This window comes from Myotis davidii, unplaced genomic scaffold (genome assembly GCF_000327345.1).
Source record: "Myotis davidii unplaced genomic scaffold, ASM32734v1 scaffold68, whole genome shotgun sequence".
NCBI lineage: Eukaryota > Metazoa > Chordata > Mammalia > Chiroptera > Vespertilionidae > Myotis > Myotis davidii.
The window spans coordinates 300,529-316,932 of NW_006300376.1; the positions used below are offsets into that span (position 1 = coordinate 300,529).

Here is a 16,404-nt window from a genome sequence, read left to right on the forward strand (position 1 = left end):
GACCGTACCCTTTTATGTAATGATGTTTACTTTGAATTTATATTAGTTCACACAAACACTCCATCCATGCTTTTGTTCCGGCCCTCCGGTCCAGTTTAAGAACCCATTGTGGCCCTCGAGTCAAAAAGTTTGCCCACCCCTGCCTTAGGCAGACACGCTATTAGGACCATGTTAAAACTGAGAAACTGTTAAGTACCTTCTTGTACTCTATCTAGTGAAGACAACCCAAGTTCCACTTAATGTGCCTTATAAGACATTCCATAGCATCAGAAATCTTGTTATATGCAATCTTGTTATCATGAAGTGTAATTTTAAACACAGACCCTAAAACCCAATTTAGAAAAGCTATGCTTTATTTTCCAACCACACAATACCCATGCCTGTACTGTAACTAGTGAACCATAGAACTCGAATAAACTTTTTGAAAGTTGAAAAGAATCCAGTAACTCCTACAGAACAGCATGAACAGTGTCTGAGATGCCACAAGCACCTGTTTCCAATGTGTTCCCACCGCATCTTGTAAGTGGAAACACGTACCAGCAAAAGCACCAGTGTCTTGGGTGCTATCACTGGGCAAAGCCCATTCCGCAAGGCTGGGACGAGGAACCTGGGGGTAGAGGGGTGCTGCCTCCGCCCTAACCGGTCCACTCGCACTCGCCCTCCATCCTCCCGCCCGCGCCCCGCGTACTCACAGCTCGGGTCTCATACAGAACCAGCTTCTGGACGGAGCTGATGATGGGGGCGGCGGCCACGGGCATGGTCCCAGCAAATAGGAGCCCCCACGGCAGGGCACCAGGCCGCAGCCCAGACTGCGGCAGCCTCCGGATCGCCCCAGAAGACCAGAAAGAAGACACCTCGGAACCTAGACACCAGGTCCAGCCGGGAAGAACCCCTCCTGGGCACTAAAGATAAAGATGTATTTGACTGGCTTCAGCTCAGGGTTTCCGGATCCGACGCCCCACCTCCAGGCAAGCCCCGCCCCAGGGCCAGTGGGCGGGGTGGAGGCTGTACCATCGGGAGGCGGGCGGCGGTGCCCGGGCCTGCGTGCTGCCGGGGAGGGAGCAAAGGGCCCCGTCTTTGGTGCGGGCGGAAGAAAAGATGGGCGGAGACGGTGCAAGTTAGTGCAGCCCCTTGTTTGTCTGACCTTCTCTTTGGGAAAAGGGAACGCTTGGAACTGGGTTGCTTCTTTTGAAGCGCTTCTCCGAGTTGCAGACAGAGCCATTCCCAAGTCGGTCTGGTTTTTTCCGGGTCTGCATGTGCCTTTATTTTCCTGGGAACCTGCTTGGTGATGGTGCTTCGCTGATGTCAGCGTTTTCCCCTCACATCCCTTTGTTGCCTATTTTACCCTCATCGTCCGGAGGGTGCTTGCTCCAAGGACTTTTTTTTAACCACCTGAAGTTGGCAACGTTGGGCTTGGTCATCTATTTGTGCCGGAGGCTACCCATTTGTAAATTCTGCAAATGGACTGGGAGGGTGGAGCGGCGCGGCGCAGGGCAGGTTCCTTCCACCTGGTGTGTGTGAACAGAAATGGGCAGTGCATGCGCTCTCTCTGGTCATCGCCTTCTGTATTTGCGAAAATATAGTGTGTTTTAATTATGAATACCAATTTAGGTACAAAAGTAAATATTTAAAATAAAACAAATTACAGTCGCACCGCCGATGCCCCGCCCCCAAGCCCTGAGCCCGGAGCCCCGCCCCGCCCCCTCCCAAGCGTCCTTGCGCGCTACCCTGCCGGGGTTCCCTGGGCAACCGCTCAACAGATCCGAGGGTTCCCGGAGGCGGCTGTAGCCCACCAGTGGGGTCCGCTGGGGTCCCTTGCGGCCAGGTAAGTAGGGATGGTACAGATTGATGGAATTCCACCTCCTGCGGGGACCCCAGACCAGTTACTTTTCTTGCAAAAGTAAACTTCGAAATCTCCACAAATTCCGCTTTTAAAAAATTTTTCCCCTTTGAAAGACTAATGTTTTCATTCAAGAAACATTTACTGAGCACCTACTATGGGAGCATACGATGAATACTGGAGTGGCAGCTAATCTGGCCTAGGCAGAGTGCGAGGTTTTCCAGGAGTGGGGCCCCGTGTAACCCTCAGGACCCACTGCTAGAGGGTTTTTCAACTGCTAAAATTGTAAGGACACTTTAAAAATGTACATTGAATTATAGTGTAAACACATAATGTGATATTAGAAATTATATGATATAATGTGACATTAGAGATAATATAAATTCAAAGTTGAAAAATTACAGAACTTTTAAAATAAATAAATATTTAATCATTTTAAATTTCCTTTCACAGTTTGGTACTCCTTTTATTAAGAACTAGATAGGTGACCATGTCAGTTTTGGTATTTTGCGTTGACTTGGATCTTTTAACTGGGGAAAAATATTTAGTTCGGTTCCATTTATAATGGAAACCAACTCTTCTGAAAATGAGTTAAATATTTGCATAATGTTTTTATTTAGGATAACAACTCTTAAAATATTTGTTGAATTCTGGTTTTCCAATATTTAGTTTTCAATTATCCTATATAATAAAAGCCTAATATGCTAAGTCTTCGGTCGACCATTTGGCCATTCAACCAACCAAAGTGTAATATGTTCATTATATGCTAAGGCCACTCAACTGTTTGCTATGATGTGCACTGACCACCAGGGGGCAGACGCTCAATGCAGGAGCTGCCCCCTGGTGGTCAATGTGCTCCCACAGGGGGAGTGCTGCTCAGCCAGAATCTGGGACATAAAGGCAAGACGTAGACCCGGAAAAAAACAGACTGACTTGGGAATGGCTCTGTCTGCAACTCGGAGAAGCGCTTCAAAAGAAGCAACCCAGTTCCAAGCTTTCCCTTTTCCCACTGAGCCATGTCAGCTGGCAAATTCGTGTTTTAAAATGCTAAATTTGTGGTAATTTGTTATACTGCCTCCATCCCTGCCACATGCTTACTCCATGTCTGAGCCCATGAGGCAAGCACTGAGGTGACCAAGGACAAAGACCAGTTGGCATTTACTGGATAATCACCCTGACCCCCTGGTTGGTGACTGCCTCTTCTGAGACGGATGCTTTGTGAGAAAGCTCCACATATTTTGTGTTCCTTTGTTTAGTATTTTATGCAGTATAACAAATTACCACAAATTAGCATTTTAAAACACGCATTTGCCAGCTGAGATGGCTCAGTGGTTGAGCATTAACCTATGAACCAGGAGGTCAGGGTTCAATTCCCAGTCAAGGCATATGCCTGGTTTGCAGGCTCGATCCCCCAACAGGGAGCGTGCAGGAGGCAGCTAATCAATGATTCACTGTCATCACTGGTATTTCTCTCTCCCTCTCCCTTTTTCTCTGAAATAAATAAAAATGCAGCATGTTAAAAAAAATACATTTATTATCTCACAGCCTCCATGTTCAGGAGCCCTGGCATGGCTTAGCTAGATCCTCTGCTCAGGGCCTCACAAGACTGCAGTCAAAGTGTTGGCTGAGCTGCATTTCTATCTGGAGGTTCAACTCGGGAGGAATCCACTTCCCAGCTCAGTCACATTGTTGGCAAAGTTTGTCTCTAGGATTGAGGTCCCAGTGTTCTAACTGGCTGGGGGCCAGTGGCTGCACCCAGTTTCTGAAGCCACCTACTGTTCCTTGCCATGTGGTCCTTTTATAACTTATTTTTTCAGAGCCAATCAGGAGGTCTCTCTCCAGGCCACTAAGATGGAGTCTTCTATAACATGATGTTATGGGAGTGACATTTTTATTACTTTTGCTATGTTTAGAAGCAAGTCACAGACTGCAGTCAGAGGAGGAGAATTACACAAGGGTGTGACTCTTTAGAGGTCACCTTAGGGCCTAAGGCTTAGGCAGTGGTTCTCAACCTTCTGGCCCTTTAAAGACAGTTCCTCATGTTGAGACCCAACCATAAAATTATTTTCGTTGCTACTTCATAACTGTGATGTTGCTACTGTTATGAATCGTAATGTAAATATCTGATATGCAGGATGGTCTTAGGCGACCCCTGTGAAAGGGTCATTCGACCGCCAAAGGGGTCGCGACCCACAGGTTGAGAACCGCTGCCTTAGAATGTGACTGCTGTACCACTCTCATTTGTCCGTTCACATGCTCTTCCTCCAAACTCCTTTATTTTCTGATCTTGTTCCTTACAGGCCCTTGACCAAGTGAATTAGGACCCACTCCAGGTCTCCTAACCAGATGTTAAAGCACGAGTCCTGGGAGAGAGCCCACATGTCAATAAAGTCTTATCCAGTCAACATTCCCCTACCCAGCACTCTCAAGATCTCCCAGGATGTTTTCCTGGTTTCTACTGGCATATTATAGCCAGGCCCTTCAGCTCTTTAGGTGCCTAATACCTATTTTTCCTGTACCAGTGCCTCACCAGTTGGACTAGGCCAGTGGTCAGCAAACCGCGGCTCACGAGCCACATGCGGGTCTTCCACAAGATACCACATGCGGGCATGCACGTACAGTGCGATTGAAACTTTGTGGCCCATGCGCAGAAGTCTGTTTTTGGAAAGGAGATAGACGAAACAAGTATACAAGACGAGTGTGGATGGGAGAGTTGGAAGGGGTCGACCTCAGCGAACGTACCTCAATCAGATTGAGGACGTTTTTAGCAAAGGCCAGTTTAGGGGTACCCTAATTAACTTAATAACAATGTACCTACCTATATAGTTTAAGTTTAAAAAATGTGGCTCTCAAAAGAAATTTCAATCGCTGTACTGTTGATATTTGGCTCTGTTGACTAATGAGTTTGCTGACCTCTGGGCTAGGCTGACATTTGACCGCAGCTACTGCTCTAGAAGCTATGAGGGAGGGTGAAGGCAAATCTGGGTGGAAGGCAAGCATTGTCTCCTGAGGCATCTCCACTAGGCCAGGCCAGAAGAGCCTGAAATCTTCCAGAAAGGAGGAGGGGCTGCTTCTGTTACCGCAGAGCACTCGGGAACCTGGGGATTCAAGGTACTTTTGACGTCCACCTAGGTAGCCTCATCCCAGGCCTTAGTATTTAATAGAGTCTTAGTACTTAATAGAGTTTCTTTAATAAATGCACCATCTTTCTAAAAGGTATAGATGCATTTTCCCCTTTAAAACTACATTTCATGGTAGTATGACTTATATTTTTGGTATAAAAAGCTTAAAATTTCAGCCCTGTCATTCATGAAGTATTCATCTTAGGTATTTTTAATATACTAGTAATGTTTCTCGCTATGTCTTGTTTCATAATGACATCTTAAAATAATGTTAGTTATATTAAGCCCATTTGAAAATTCTTAGCTTCCATAGAGAAGTATAATCAGATCCCATGTACCTAGAAGCATATAATCCCCTCAATCCATTTTTTTTTTCCCTGAACGGTGTCCCAGACCACTCTGACATAGTTTTATTCCATTTTTGAAGTTTGCTTATTAAAGTCTTTTATAAGGTTTTGTAATTTTTTCATAAAGGGCCTATCTATCTTTGATTATATTTAATCCTGGCTACTTATATGTTTGCTATTAAGTCATATTTATTTTTTGTTAAAATTTTCTAGCTGTTGTTTGGTGTATAGAAATACAACTGAATTTTGTACAATGATTTTGAATCCAGAAAAGTGGATTATCTCATTAACTCTTAAAATTTATCCATGATTGAGTTTTCTGTACAGGTAATCGGATCAACTGAGAATAATTACACATTTTTGTCTTTGTAATGACTTTAAAAAGAACTCCTTAAATATTTAATCATTAAATGTGTGTGTCTTGTTTTCATACTCTTTATCAGTTAGGGAAGTTTCCTTTATTCCTAATTTATCTTTTATTAATAATTAAAGGGTGTTGAATTGTCCCATACTTTTTCCATTAAGATAATCATATAGTTTTTCTCCTTTAATTTAATGTGATAATTTAATGTTCTCATATTAAACCAGCCTTGAATTCTTGAGGAAAACCCAACTTGATCATGATGTTGTTATCTTTTTTATATATTGCTGGATTCAACTTGCTATTATATTGATTAAGATTTTTAAAATCTTATTCATGAATGAAATTGGCACATAATTATGCTTTTTCACACTGTTCTCTTGTTTAGGTATGGAGGTTATATGAGACCCATAAAAAAAGGTCTATACTATCTTTTTTCTGAAAGAGAATCTGTAAGATTGTAAGACGTGGAGCTCTTCAACAAAACCATCTGGTTTCTTTGTGGGAAGATTTTTAATTACTGACCCCATTTCCATAATGGTTAAAGAACCACTTAGGTTTTCCTTTCTTTTTTTTCCCCCTTAAGAAACTGATTTTTCTAAGAATTTATCATTTTGTTTGTTTTTAAATATATTTTGGATAAATGTGTTTATCTCCTAGAGGCCTGATGCACGAATTTGTGCATAGGTGGGGTTCCTCGGCCTGGCTGGTGATCAAGGCATATTGGGGGGCCAGCCGACTGGGGCAGGGGAGGGACTGCAGGAAGTTGGCCAGCCGGCCAGTCGTTCAGTCATATGACGTGCACTGACCACCAGGGGGCAGATGCTCAATGCAGGAGCCGCCTCCTGGTGGTTAGTGCTTGCCCACAGCCAACCTCCCACAGTCCCTTCCCCCACACCCCTATTATTATTTTAATACATGAGTTTAACTTATTTGCAATTATTAGCAAAAGCCATGTTTTTAGTGATATGAAATGGCTTCTGCCCTTAAGAAACTGATTTTTCTAAGAATTTATCCATTTTGTTTGTTTTTAAATATATTTTGGATAAATGTGTTTATCTCCTAGAGGCCTGATGCACGAATTCGTGCACAGGTGGGGTCCCTCGGCCTGGCTGGTGATCAAGGTCTATTGGGGGGCCAGGGGAGGGGAGGGACTGCAGGAAGTTGGCCAGCCCGCCAGTAGTTCAGTCATATGATGTGCACTGACCACCAGGGGGCAGATGCTCAATGCAGGAGCCGCCTCCTGGTGGTTAGTGCTTGCCCACAGCCAACCTCCCACAGTCCCTTCCCCCACACCCCTATTATTATTTTAATACATGAGTTTAACTTATTTGCAATTATTAGCAAAAGCCATGTTTTTAGTGATATGAAATGGCTTCTGGGCTAAGTAAATTTATAGGGTATTTTAGTTCTCCCTAGCCTACCTACTTATTCCAACTAAATTAGGCACTTTAACAATCTTACTCTTTCTTATTGCAGTATTTTTTATTATGACTTTTCAAGAGAAGATAGAAGAACATCCTTTTGTGGATATATTTAATGAAGATGAAGCTGAAAAACACTTTATGTTATCTAAACCAGTTTGCTTTGTTGTATTTGGGAAACCAGTAAGTTATCTCTTCTAACTTATTTGATATAATTTTAAAAAACACTTTATTGAAGGATAATAAGCATACAGAAAATGACTCATAGATGTACATCTGGGTGCATTTCTATGGACTGCACACACTCAGATAGAGGCACTGAGCATGACAGCACTCCAGACCGTCACACTCTCTCCCTAAACACCGCCCTAGAGTATCTAACAACTTAGTTAATTTGGCCAGTTTTTGTTCTGTGTTTTTTTTTTCATTTCTAAATAATTTTTATTTTTCAATTACAGTTGACATACATTATTATATTAGGTTCAGGTGTACACCCCATTGATTAGACATTACATAACTTACTAAGTGATCATCCCAATAAATCTAGTACCTATCTCACACCATACATAGTTATTAGAATATTATGGATTATATTCCCTATGCTGTACTTTACATCCCCATAACTATGCTCTAAGGACCAATTTGTACTTCTGTTTTTAAATTGAATTTATTAGCGTCACATTGGTTAATTAAGTTATATAGGTTTAAGGTGTACAATCCTATAATACATCATCTGTATATTATACTATTTTCACCTCCCCAAATCATCATGTTAAAACATTCACTGAACCATGGAATCTGCCTTCATGATATTTTTCACTGCTCATAATAAGACATTTGGGAATTATTTGATTAATGAGCCTCCACAATGAGACCCTAAGTTTCACAAAGGTGGGGACTTTGTCCATTTTTTTTATTAATATACTAGAGGCCCGGTGGATGAAATTTGTTCACAGGTGGGGTCCCTCGGCCTGGCTGGTGATCAAGGTCTATTGGGGGGCCAGGGGAGGGGAGGGACTGCAGGAAGTTGGCCAGCCCGCCAGTAGTTCAGTCATATGATGTGCACTGACCACCAGGGGGCGGACGCTCAATGCAGGAGCCACCCTCTGTTGGTTAGTGCACTCCCACAGTCCCTCTCCCTGGACCCCTATTATTATTTTAATACATGTGTTTAACTTATTTGCAATTATTAGCAAAAGCCATGTTTTTAGTGATATGAAATGGCTTTCACCTTTTTCACCCAGCCTCCTTACCTCCTCCCTTCTGACATCTATGAGTCTGTTTCTATTTTGTTTGTTAGTTTATTTTGTTCATTAGATTCCACAAATTAGTGAGATCACATGGTATTTGTCTTTCTCTGACTGGCTTATCTCAATCAGCATAATACTCCCCAGGTCCATCCATGCTTTTGCAAAAGGTAAGATTTCCTTCTTTTTTAAGAAGTATTTATTTAGTATACTTTTTTAGTTTTTTAAAGTCATAATCTTATGAATCTTATGTTGCCAATTAAGAATGAAAATCACATAGTGTTCTAATTTTTTTGAGTGTTTGTTAGACTTTCATTGTATGACTTAAAACCTGATACAATATTGGTTGTAAATGTATAACTTTCTCTCTTCTTGTGCATTATAATTGGAAAGGAACCTACATTATCTTTGGTTTTGTATTACAAAGAATTTAACTCCTCAAAACACTGTACAATGACAAGTGTTAGCTGTATGTGACCCAAGGTTACATCAGACTCAATGTGCATATAAAACTTCCTGTGGATTTTGTTGTGAGCTTCTCTGGGTATGTGAAGGGGGGACAATATCAGGACAAATGGGAAGTTCTCCCATTAATATCTGAAGCTACTGGGAGGCAAGGTGCCTCATCTTGGCCCATAATGTGTCAGTGAACCTATGCATTGTCTTTCCACAAAACAGGAAGGAACCAGAAATGGCTGTCATAAGACAGCTTGCCTTTCTAGGCAGCTCCAGTAAGGCCCTCTAGATGAGAGCTCTTTGCAACCACAGAGCTAGTTGTAAGTTACCACTAGGAGCCAGAGCTGGTTAGAACCTCTTCAGAACAGCAGAGACCAAAGGCTGGATCCTGCTTTTTAACCTAAAGTTATATGGATCCTAGGACAGATACCAAGAAATGATTCTAATAATTTTATTATGTTTCTAAAAACATAACAGAGTTTAAAAATCAACAATGAATGTAACCAGATGCAGCTGTTACTTCATTAACGTGATCTTTTATCTTAGAGTGTGATACTTTAAGATATTCATTAAGAAGGACTTTTTTCGCCCCAGCTGGTTTGGCTCAGTGGATAGAGCGTCAGCCTGCAGACTAGAAGGTCCCAGGTTCGATTCCAAGGAATCGAACCATGTACCTTGGTTGCGGGCACATCCCCAATAGGAGGTGTGCAGGAGGCAGCTGATCGATGTTTCTCTCCCATTGATGTTTCTTTCTATCCCTCTCTGTAAAAAATCAATAAAATATGTTTTTTAAAAAAAGGACTTTTTTCTATTGGGAGTTACTAAATAAAAGTCTTATGAAGTCCAAGTCTTGTAAGACATGGAGCTCTTCAACAAAACCATCTGGTTTCTTTGTGGAAAAATTTAATTACTGACCCCATTTTTAATTATTGACCCCATTTCCTTAATGGTTAAAGAACCACTTAGGTTTTCCTTTTTTTTTTTCCTTAAGAAACTGATTTTTCTAAGAATTTATCCATTTTGTTTGTTTTAAAATATATTTTGGATAAATGTGTTTATGATATCCTTTTATTATCTACTAGAGGCCTGATGCACGAATTCGTGCACAGGTGGGGTCCCTCGGCCTGGATGGTGATCAAGGCTTACTGGGGGGCCAGCCGGCTGGGGGGAGAGGGACTGCAGGAAGTTGGCCATAAACAGTTCATGATTATGAACTTTAAGAAGGAACTAAAATGATGAATCTCAATATAATCACAATGATTTGACATTCAAAAGTGTTTAATACATGGAATATTATTTTGGTACAGTTTCCTGATTTTTTGGGTATACTTTTCATTTACTTTGGAAAATAGTTCACTTGATAATAGTAACTGTCAATAGAATCTTCTAAAATAAGAATATCTGTTCCACTGGCAAATAGCGATTTTATTGGGTTTTAAATAATCTTTCTTTTTAAGGGTGTTGGGAAGACAACATTAGCCCGTCAAATAGCACACGAATGGAAATGTATTCGTGTAGAAGGTAAATTTTACTTCTCCCCCCACCAATATTTTAGTATAATAACTTTCAAATGTTATATAATGAACACTCATATAACCTATCTATAGTCTGTGACTAACATTTTGCTTTATCACACATAACTATCAACCCAGTGAATTATCTTTATAATAGAGTCAAACATGTTTTGCCCTTTGGTAAGTCCTAGTTTTGTTCATAAAACTTAGGAGGGTTTATGAAGGGTCTTTGATTCCATTCTGTCGCTTCCAATTCTCTGGTTTCACCATTTTGAGCTGTTGAGGATGTGTGTCTTTGGAGTGTCTTCCTCTGAAACATGAACACAGAAGAAACTCTCACAACTGCTCTTGGGAATATTTTCCAGCACTTCATTATCTTCAGTGATAAATTCATTTTTTATTATTTATAAATTGACTTACATTCTTTGCAATATATAAGGCAAGGATTGATGTCTTTACATATAAATATTCTGATAATCAATACAACTACTTATGGCCTCTTTGAAAAACAATTCATAAAGGTAGAAACAATAGGCAAATATAAGAAAAAAAGAGTTTAACCTCATTGTTATTCAAAGAAATGCTAATTTAAATAACACCGATTCATATTTGCCTATCAAGTTGGCAGTAAATTTTTAAAGTTTCTACACAGTCATTGTTTGCAAGAATGTATGAAATGAACATTCCATGGGCTGTTAGTGAAATTGCAATTGAATACTCATTTGGAGGGAAACAATTCAATAAATATACACACAAAAACTTTAAAAAAATAAAATAAAATTTCCTTTTTGATCAAAAAATTCATTTGTAGGAAATCTTAAAGAATATCAAGTGTTCCATAGGTTATTAGCAGCTAGGGATATAATATAGCTCCTGGGTCCTCCCATGTCATTTCTATCCCAGGACATTTTCTAGCAAGAGATGGAATATTTCCTCTTAAAAAGGAAACACTTGCCCAGCTGGTGTTGCTCAGTGGTTAAGCATCAACTCATAAACCAAGAGGTCACAGGTTTATGTGACCTCTGGTCTGGTCACATGCCTGGGCTGCAGGCTCAATCCCAAGTAGATGGTGTGCAGGAGGCAGTTGATTGATATTTCTCTCTATTCCTCTCCCTTTCTCTCTCTAGAATCAATAAAAACATTTTAAAAAAAAAAAGGAAACACATTATTCAAATTTCAGCTTTAGGACCCTTTTTTTTCCGTTTTTATCTATTTTATAATTTCTTGATACATATTTCCCTTTTTTACAACCAGCATACAAAATTAATGGGCTCTGGATATAACGGTATGGTTATAAGTAATATAGTCGAGATACTTTTGTGCAATACTTCACAGTTTCCAAATCATTATCATATACACAGCCTCATTTCACACTCATATTCTCTTGCATATTATACGGGGGATAAGCGCCTGAGGCATGGTGGTGTTTAGGAAGTTCGCGTCCCCCAGGTGGCAGAGACGGGTTCTCTGTGGAAAGTATTCTGCCGCTTCTACACTTGTGTATAAACATGCTTTGTACCCTCTAAAGTGATACACAAACATTAATCTTTGTTACCAGTTACAAAACACACAAATGTGTTTCTTAATTTGACACTTCTAATACCACTTTGTGCTGATATTTTGAATTCTTATTTCAGCTCTAACAATTTTGGAAGAACATATTGCCAATGAAACCGAAGCAGGGGTTATGGTAAACAAATCTAAATTTCAAAGTTATTATTTTTTTAAAGCACTGTATCACAGGTATATTATACAGTAATGTAAAATATCTGTGCTTTTCTTAGCTGCAATCGATGCTGATGAGTGGTCAAAGCATTCCAGATGAACTTGTCATAAAGCTAATGTTGGAGAAGCTCAACTCCCTAGAAATCTCTCACTTTGGTATGTTTATTTCTGTGCATTGGTGGTTATCAGAGCATCCTTAAAACTGTGCTTTCCCCAGCCAGTGTGGTCCAGTGGTTGAGCATGGGCCCATGAACCAGGAGGTCTGCTGGCTTCATCCCCAGTAGGGGCGTGCAGGAGGCAGCCCATCGATGTTTCTCTCTCATCAATATTTCTACCTCTCTATCCTTCTCCTTTCCTCTCTTTAAAAATTAATAAAAATATATTTTTTAAAAAGTGCTCTGTCTGAGCAGAATTTCTGGAGTTGCTCTTTCTTTTGCCCTGGCACAGGTCCCAGAGCCCGAATTCAATCCAGCACTTCAGATAGTTTTGCTTATTCACTTATTTTATTTTTTTATACTCTCCTTTTGTATGAATTAACTTTACATGATCCAGTCTTCTTTTAGCATTGTGTTTTTCAGCAAAAGCTTCAAAAAGCTGCTGTGATCCTCCTCCCAGTGCTGACAGCTTCCGCTGACTGCTTTCCCATTCACCCTGAGTTTGATTACTAAGTCCTGTCAATGGGTTATTTAGGTTTCTCCGTATTAATCCACACTTCTCAGGCAGGAACGGAAACGAGAATAGCCCCAGCTTGTCCTCTGGCTCTAGTTATTGGCAGGCTTCAGTCTGTTCACCCAGCTTAGTTCCTGACTGTGGACCTGAGAAGCCTCCCTGCATTCCAACAGGTTGCTGACCCGGGGCTTTGGAATTGTCTGATGGGAGGGGTGAGCTGGGCCAGGTTATATGCAGATTGCTTGAATTCAGTCTGGGGTTGGGCAAGCTGCCCCATTCACCACAGCACCCACCTTTGTGATGTGTCAGACCTGGACATTAACACGTCCAGAGGAGGCACTGGTCAAAGCTTTGAAAACAAGTTCAAAAGAATTTGTTAATCAAGTGAGGACTAGATTAACGACAGGAGCCAGACCAAACTAGGGGAGTGCTGAGACAGGAAAGCAAGAAAGCCAGAACAGCAGGAGGAGGCAAGCAGAGAAAGACCCTGGCTCAGGCTCCAATTCCTGAGAAGGCACGGCTGCATGCGTGGCTGTATTTTTGCAGTGGTGCCTTGGGCTCGCTTAAAGAGCCTCAAATAGAATGAATGCCTCGGGATGCCACTCCTCTTGCAGAGTGTTTCAAAGATAACAGCAGGAACAAATAAGGAAGCGAAAGCCAAGTTGGAAACTAAGGATTATAGTAAAACAGGAGAGAATCATGGTAACACTCACATATCCAAACCCAAGATAACAGATCTCCCTTCCTGCTTAGGGTTGCTTCTCTGAACAGCGTCCAACGCATAGAGGCAAAAAGTAAAGTGAGAAAGTATAGGAGAAACGGACATATTTAATGAGGTTTTGGATTACCATGAGAGTTGTTGATCTGATTTTTTTTTTTAATAAAAGATTGTGATCGATATCTTCTTAAGTGGGGATTTTGAGGTTGGCTTATGAGACACATTTATTCATCTACCAACAGATGCTTAGTAGCTTTTTTTATTACACTACTCTAGGCATTGTATAGGATAGCAGTTCTCAAGATTCCATTACACTTATGAGAATTGTTGAGGCTCCAAAGGAGCTTTTACTTATGGGTTATATCTATCAGTATTTACCATATTAGAAATTAAAACTAGAACATGTTTAAAATATTTAAAAAACAGTTCCATGTTAACATAAATAGCATATTTTATAAACATAATTATATTATTCAAAGCACAATATTTAGTGATATTTTATTTTTGCAAATTTCTTTAGTGTCTGGCTTAAGAGAAGACCTAGTTGAATTCTCACATCTGCTTTTGCTTAGTTTGTTGCAATATATTGTTTTTGTTGAAGTACATGAAGAAAATTCAGTTTCACACAATGGTAATTGGAAAAGGAAGGGTATTTTAATGGTCTTTAGGATAATTGTGGATATTCTTGATCCTTCACCAAACTTGATAAGGAGCCCTGGCCAGTTACTCAATGGTTAGAGCATTGGCCTGTGGACCCGAAGGGTCTCAGATTTAATTCCCTGTCAAGGGCACTACCTCTGTTGCAGGTTCCATCCCCTGCATTAGTGTTCATCAGAAATTAGATGACATTTTGTAAAGCAATAATAATTCCTTGCTCTCACATGGGTAATATAACACTTTAAAAATTATATTTTACTCTACAGGTTATATTATCACTGAAATACCAACACTTCCACAGGATGCCATGACTACTTTGCAGCAAATAGCCTTAATTAAAAATCTAGATTTGAAACCTGATATTATAATCAATATTAAGGTAAGAAGTTGTTTTCTAGTATAGTTAACCATTCTTTTTCATGGAAGTGAAGTTAAAGGACTGTTTATAAAAATTTTAAGTAATTAGGGAAATACTAATTTATGCATCAGTCATAGAGACTGAGCTATACACTCTTAAACCTTAAATACATCTCTGATGACCATTCACATTAATCTCATCTCTCTATCACATTACCTCACTATATTGTCATTGACTATTTTCCTTCTGGACTCGGCCTTACTTGAAGGCAGGAGCCATGTCTTACATAAACTAGCTCAATATCTGGCACCTAGTTGACACCGAATACATTTTCTAGTTAAATAAAATAAAAGAACAAACAAATGATTTGGACACATGAATGTTAAAGAAATAGACTGATTAAGAATCAAGGCTGGCTCCTGTTCCCAATTCTCTCCTTTCTCATTGGCAAGCACATTTAGGAACCTCAGTTCCTCTTTACAAAGATGGTGATAACTGCCTCATGAGATTTTGATAAGAATACAGTGAGGTGAGGACTACTTGTTTATATAAAAATGAATGATGCCCTAGCTGGTTTGGCTCAGTGGATAGAGCATCGGCCTTCGGACTGAAGGGTCCAAGGTTCGATTCCAGTCAAAGCCACATGCCTGGGTTGTGGGCTTGGTCCCCAGTGGGGGGCTTGCAAGAGGCAGCCGGTCAATGACTCTCTCTCATCGTTGATGTTTCTGTCTCTCTCTCCCTCTCCCTTCCTCTCTGAAATCAATAAAAATATATTTTTAAAAAAGAAAGAAAAGAAAATGAATGATAAGCTTTTGTATTCATACCCTGCCTGATTCTCCAAAAGGCTTGACAGCTCAAAATAAATTAGATGGTTTTTAGCTCAGGTGTTGGGACCCAGTGGTGTGTGGAGGTCAGCGTGAGAGAGAGGTGGTATTGCAGTGCTGAGCACACAGCCCCAGCCACAGGTCATGGTCAGAGACCAATCGAAATCCCTGTGATCTTGAGACTGTCACATACGTGAACGTGTGTAATAGAGAGAAGAAAAGATCGCAAACAATTAACTGAAGCCAAATATAATGTCTAAGCCATGGAAAAGATAGATTGTATAGGTATTTTAAAACGTGGTGGAACAAGAGCACAAAGGCTATAGTGCCAGATGCTTACTAAATTTCAGGCATCAATTTGGTTCTAAGTTTGATGAGCCAGAGTAGAAGGGGAAGTATGGCCAGTTACATAAAATTTACATTGACCATGAAAAGACAAGCAAGCCATTCCTCAGGAAAAACGAGTCCTATTAAAAAGGAGAGAAATATCTTACATGGATCTTACTGAAAGCGATTGTCAATGCAGAGGATGAAGTCCTGAACCCCATTTATAAGTGTGACAGTGAGTGCCCATGGCAATTTCTGCAGTGCAATCAGAGGGCCGAATGTGAGACCGAACTCAGTACAACACACAGTACATGATGGTTTAGTCCAGTGGTTCTCAACCTTCCTAATGCTACGACCCTTTAATACAGTTCCTCATGTTGTGGTGACCCCCAACCATAAAATTATTTTCGTCGCTACTTCATCACTGTAATTTGGCTACTGTTATGAATCATAATGTAAATATCTGATATGCAGGATGTATTTTCATTGTTACAAATTGAACATAATTAAAGCATAGTGATTAATCAATCACAAAATTACAAAAACAAAATGTAATTATATGTGTTTTCCGATGGTCTTAGGCAACCCCTGTGAAAGGGTCATTCAACCCGCAAAGGGGTCGCGACCCACAGGTTGAGAACCGCTGGTTTAGTCTTATTTGGGGACAAAACCTGGAATTTCTAGAGCAAAAGTTCTTAGCCTGGGATCCATAATTCCTTCAGCATTTATGAACCTCCTGAAATTACGTACAAAATTTTATATGTATGTGCATTTTTATGAAATAAAAGCCTATGTCTTTCATCATATTCTAAAGA

The 16,404-nt window shown here is 40.3% G+C and overlaps 2 protein-coding genes across 2 annotated transcripts in view; one reads left to right on the top strand and one right to left on the bottom strand.

Annotated features, from left to right (window-relative positions):
* The window catches only part of FIG4 (FIG4 phosphoinositide 5-phosphatase), a 104,038-nt gene extending 103,059 nt beyond the window's left edge, over positions 1 to 979 (bottom strand). Inside the window, exons 1-2 of the mRNA XM_006777189.2 lie at positions 963 to 979; positions 693 to 902 (exon numbers count right to left, since the gene is read on the bottom strand). Coding sequence (XP_006777252.1) covers positions 693 to 758 — 66 coding nt within the window. The 5' untranslated portion in view covers positions 759 to 902; positions 963 to 979. The remainder of the gene's footprint in view (positions 1 to 692; positions 903 to 962) is intronic.
* Positions 980 to 7,154: 6,175 nt separating this feature from the next.
* AK9 (adenylate kinase 9) overlaps positions 7,155 to 16,404 on the top strand; it is a 97,866-nt gene continuing 88,616 nt past the window's right edge. The window contains exons 1-5 of the mRNA XM_015572748.1: positions 7,155 to 7,277; positions 10,255 to 10,318; positions 11,949 to 12,001; positions 12,096 to 12,192; positions 14,347 to 14,459. Coding sequence (XP_015428234.1) covers positions 7,161 to 7,277; positions 10,255 to 10,318; positions 11,949 to 12,001; positions 12,096 to 12,192; positions 14,347 to 14,459 — 444 coding nt within the window. The 5' untranslated portion in view covers positions 7,155 to 7,160. The remainder of the gene's footprint in view (positions 7,278 to 10,254; positions 10,319 to 11,948; positions 12,002 to 12,095; positions 12,193 to 14,346; positions 14,460 to 16,404) is intronic.